Below are 5,161 nucleotides of genomic sequence, written 5' to 3' on the forward strand. Positions count from 1 at the left end.
TTTAAGAATAATTAGCTTCATCACATGCGCTTCACAATGCCTGTGATGAGGCTTTTTTTTTAGTGGTCCTATTTTGTAAAAAAAAAAATGTGTTTTTCTATTTTATATATATAATTTTTATTTAGAAAATCTAATTTATAAGTGGATAAAACAATTTGAAAATTAACAGGAGAGTGGTCCTATTTTTTAGGCAATGTTTTAATGAAAGTTAGAGTTGCATTTTTATTAGATTGTTCTTTAATTTTATCTCTATTTAAATATAGGGATGTAGAGACATTTTTGAACTCAAAAATGAGGAATCCAAATAGGGGAAGCTGTTTGGAAAAGTCAAATTTTTTAAGGAAACATTATTTATTGTCTTATCTGCCTTATAAAAATGTATAAGTTTACAAAACTACTTTCAAATAAATATATCAATTTTTTTTTTAAAAGAGTTATTTTTAATGAGGCAACTAAAAAAGTGCCCCAATTAGATTGATTTTTTAAATATTTGTTAGTTTTTTTTAAAATAGTTTTGAAAATAAAGTAGGGATATAATAAAAATATTAGTAAATTAATGACTTTTATTTTTAAAAATAGGATAATATTTTGAGACATCTCAAAATCGAATAGAGGACAAATAAACGACAGAGGGAGTAGTATAAAAGAAGTATAAACTCAACCAAACGACACCGTTTGAGTAGCGAACGCCTGGAATAAACTCGCTCTAAAAGAGAGTGCCTTGTCGCAAAAGAAATTGTTTAGTTTATTTTTCCCTCTCTCAGAAGTCAGATCGCACACTGAAAAAAGCAAAAGCAAAAGCAAAAACAGAGCTAAAGAAGAAGAAGAAGAAGAAGAAAGTAGAGAGAGAGAGATGGCTCGGTACGATCGTGCAATAACAGTGTTCTCACCGGACGGCCATTTGTTCCAGGTGGAGTACGCCCTCGAAGCCGTCCGCAAAGGAAACGCCGCCGTCGGAGTCCGTGGCTTAGACGCCGTCGTTCTCGGCGTCGAAAAGAAATCCACTCCCAAACTCCAAGACTCCAGGTACTCTCTCTCTCTCTCTCTCTCTCTAGCAAGTTCTAAAATCACTTTTAAAAAGTTGGGTGCTTTTGGATTTAGTTTGCTAAGGTTAACTCCCTATGGGTTTTGTTGCTTAGTGTTGTTTATTTTTGTTCACAGTGAGTGTCAAGCCTAGAAAAATGTGATTTTTAGAAATTTAAAGATACCCAGATGGTTTTTATTGACCGTTATGTTGTGGGTTTTAGAAAACTAAGAGAAGAGAAGAGTTCGTCTAGAGTGTATTATGTTGATTAAGGATATGTATGACGAAGGTGTATCTAAGATGAGAACAAGTGGAGACAGGATGCATTAAGTGCATTTTTCTTTGCACTAGCAATGGATAAGCTTAATAGATTGATTCAAGATTAAGTCTCTTGGCTTATGCTTTTCCCGTAAGATACAGTTTTAGTGGATGAATCTAGATGTGGAGTTAGGAATTTGGAGAGGTGGGCAGATTAAAATAGAACACATGGAATGTAAGTTTTGTAAAAGAATGAACAAATGTGAGGGATTTGTAAGAGTTGATGATCAAGAGATACCAAATAGCGAGAGATTTTAGGATATGAGGAAGAGTGAATGAAATGCATAAGGAGTATTGTGTGTTTGTGGAATGCCCATTGATTGAAATTGAAAGGGAAAATATAATGCGACTGCTATAATATTAGCTATGTTTTGTGGTACTAAATGTTGGACTGTTTTTGTTTTTTGTTTTTGATAAGTCTAAATGTTGGACTGTTAAGAAGTAATAAAATGAATGCAACTGAAATAAAAATGTTAAGATGGATAAGTTGCAATATTAGGAAAGACAGTATTCGATATGAGAAACTTTGCTTAAAAATAAGGGTGGCCCTAATTGATAAAAAGGATGAGGGAGAGTTGTTTGAAATGGTTTGCTCATATGCAAGTGAAAGTGATTAATGCCCTAGTGATGAAGAGTGAGTTGATTCAAGTCAAATGAACGAAATATGGTAGAAGAAGACTTAAAAGAACATCAGTAGAAGTAGTAAAATAGGCATGCAAATTAAAAAAGAAACTGAGAATATGATTTTGGATGGGATAGAATGAAAAAAAGAATACATGTGGTTGACCCTGATTAGTGTATTGAGGATTGATAGCCAACCCAAATTTTTTGAGATGAAGACTTGGTTTTTGTTGTTGTTGGATTGAGTTTGCTATTTACAGCAAAAAGCTAAACGACACCTTAGCTTTCTATCTTAATTATTGATGTTGTTTTTGTTGTTGGATTTTATTATTACCTTGTATATTAAGAGCTGCGTGTATTATTACATCGTCTTGTTCCTCAACCAATGAGCTATAGCTCAAATGTTACTTCCTTCTCCCACAAGAACGGGTGGATAGTTAGTTTGTGGGTTCAAAACCTACTTGGTGCATGTTTATTAGTTTATATGACCAATCAAAAGTAAAATAAAATTACATCATCTATTTACTGCTTCTGTTCACATTACCCTTGTTTAGAATAATTGGTCACCATATATGTGCAGCAGCTATTTACATTACCCTTGTTTAGTATACTTGCCAGTTTTGTGCACTTCATATTTTTTTTGCTGCTTCTGTTCTCAGATCGGTTAAGAAGATTGTATCATTGGATAATCACATTGCGCTAGCATGTGCTGGGTTGAAAGCGGATGCACGTGTTTTAATAAATCGGGCACGCATTGAATGTCAGAGCCATAGGCTTACAGTTGAGGATCCTGCAACCGTTGAATATATAACACGTCACATTGCAGGCCTGCAGCAGAAGTATACACAAAGTGGCGGTGTAAGACCATTTGGGCTTTCAACTTTGATTGCAGGTTTTGACCCGTACACCGGCACACCATCTCTTTATCAGACAGATCCATCGGGAACATTTCAGGCATGGAAAGCCAATGCGACGGGGAGAAACTCAAATTCGATGAGGGAGTTTTTGGAAAAGAATTATAAAGAAACTTCTGGACAAGAAACTGTCAAGTTGACAATTCGTGCTTTGCTTGAAGTAAGTTACACTTGGTCTTGTGTTTGTGTGCTTGCGTGTGAATCTCTGTCTGTATATGCTATTGTTTTGTTATTCTGGACTTATTAATGTTTTATATATTCAGACCACCAGAACAAAACTGGTCTCTATCAAAATTGCAGGTTTTGGACTAATGTTGCATGTACTATGCTCACAATTCAGTCCATTCATGTGAGATGTTTTAAATTAGGATCTCTGCAACCTACAATACTTTACCCTTTAACTTGAACATAGTGTAATTTGGCTGTGGATATTCAAAACAAAAATTGTGGAAATTTATATGAGGCACTTTGTTGAATAACTGGATTTGAGTTTTATCTCTTAAAAAAAAAAAAAAATTTAATTTAAATAGGCCTATAAACTTTTGAATTAAAAACCATGCTAAATTGTATGTGCTGAGCAATTACACCTTTTGGTTTGTACGTTGACTAACATAAATTGAGCTACTAAATTATTGTGGAGAAGTCCATTCATATAGCATATCCAGTAATTTTGATGCCCCTTGCTAGTTGGCTAAAGCCTAAATGATCAAGTCATATCATGATACATTTATCAAAAGTCTTTTACAACTAATCACTGGGTTGTAGCTATGCACACAAAATTTTTTATTTTTTATTTTTTAGTTCACATCTTTATGTATTAAAGTCACATTTATCATTGCATTGCTTAGATAAAGTATTTCTACATTTTATTTGTGGATTGAAATGAGCTATTACAATTAGTCAGATGTTGTAGTGCATAAAAGTGGTTATTTAGTCTCATAAGGATGAATGCACCCAAACATGTATTGTTCTATGTTTTCCAAGTGTTTTTTTGCATTTCTTTCTTGTCAGAAAAGAGAGTATGTTATTGAAATGGATTAATAGAAGTAAGTAATATGGAGAACCACTTAAAACAAGTAACGAAACCCAAGCCAGAAGACAAGAATAGCTAAGCACACATAACTTCCCCTTAATGGGCTGCTTGTGCATTAGTTATGGTTGATCGATCTATCCCCCCTCCCCCAGAGAAAAGCCCAAAAAAGTGTGATTCCTGATCAACCTAACCAAAGCTCAAATCGGATTCTTGCAATATAAACAGTAAACCAACCCAGTCTTGGTTTTGTGGTGGTCAAGCTGAAACCTTATACAGCTAGGGTGCGTTGTCATGGAGGAACAAATTTGACATATATTACATGACTGGGTAGTGATTTATTTTGATCTTTCTTTTACTGGAGTTTAGTTTTAATTGGTGTTTTTTTACCTGTTGTATGTTTTATGATTTTATCTATTAGGTCGTTGAGAGCGGAGGGAAGAACATAGAAATTGCTGTGATGACAAAAGAGCATGGGCTGCACCAACTCGAGGAAGCTGAAATTGATGCCATTGTTGCTGAAATTGAAGCAGAAAAGGCGGCCGCAGAGGCTGCAAAGAAGGCCCCTGCAACAAAGGAAACCTAGTTCTGTTTTATTATCATATTTCAACTGCACTTTCTGAGTCAATTAATTTTTTGCCATTGAACATCACTGTTTCATGCAACTTTAGCATCCACACCGAGTTCAATGAGGACCTGATTTCAATACTTTTCTTTTCAAACCATCTGTTTGCTTTTATTTATTCTGGAATTGCTGATAGTCATCTTTCAGTGCAGTATGTTGCTCTTTGTTATTTGCAGGCTGTTGTTCATGGTCAAACTTTGAAGAAATAAGTATGCCAAGATCCTTTAGTCTATGGATAAAGAAAGGATCTAATTGGTCTCTGCTATTTTTTCTCATACTTTTTGTTTGGTAAGATGCTGTAAGTTCTCAATGAGATCTTTGATACTGTCTTAGAAAAATTCATGACTTTTACAAAAAAAATAAAAAATAAAAATAAAATTCTTGTTTAGTTACATACTTATTTTTGGAAAGAAGCTATTCAAGAATTCCATACATTTTGTGCTCTCCTAATCGTAATTAATCTTGTTGTTGAGAAGGTGTTAGCTGCTTTAAAATTCAATACTAGGTAGACACCCAAATTAAGTTTGTCCACTAGAATTTTCACCCAATAATTCAGTGTTTAGTCATAATCACTGGCCTTAAGTCCTTCAAAATTTCTTAAGTAGACTAATTAGCTATCAGCTTTTCAT

The 5,161-nt window shown here is 34.1% G+C and overlaps 1 protein-coding gene across 1 annotated transcript; it reads left to right on the forward strand.

The window, feature by feature from the left end:
- Positions 1 to 700: 700 nt before the first annotated feature.
- Positions 701 to 4,807, forward strand: LOC115968496 (proteasome subunit alpha type-7-like). Its single transcript, XM_031087906.1, has 3 exons — positions 701 to 1,026; positions 2,623 to 3,037; positions 4,329 to 4,807. The coding sequence occupies exons 1-3, from the start codon at positions 854 to 856 to the stop codon at positions 4,491 to 4,493; spliced, it is 753 nt and encodes a 250-aa protein (XP_030943766.1). The 5' UTR covers positions 701 to 853; the 3' UTR covers positions 4,494 to 4,807.
- Positions 4,808 to 5,161: the final 354 nt, after the last annotated feature.

The sequence above is a fragment of the Quercus lobata genome, chromosome 11 (genome assembly GCF_001633185.2).
Source record: "Quercus lobata isolate SW786 chromosome 11, ValleyOak3.0 Primary Assembly, whole genome shotgun sequence".
Taxonomy (NCBI): domain Eukaryota; kingdom Viridiplantae; phylum Streptophyta; class Magnoliopsida; order Fagales; family Fagaceae; genus Quercus; species Quercus lobata.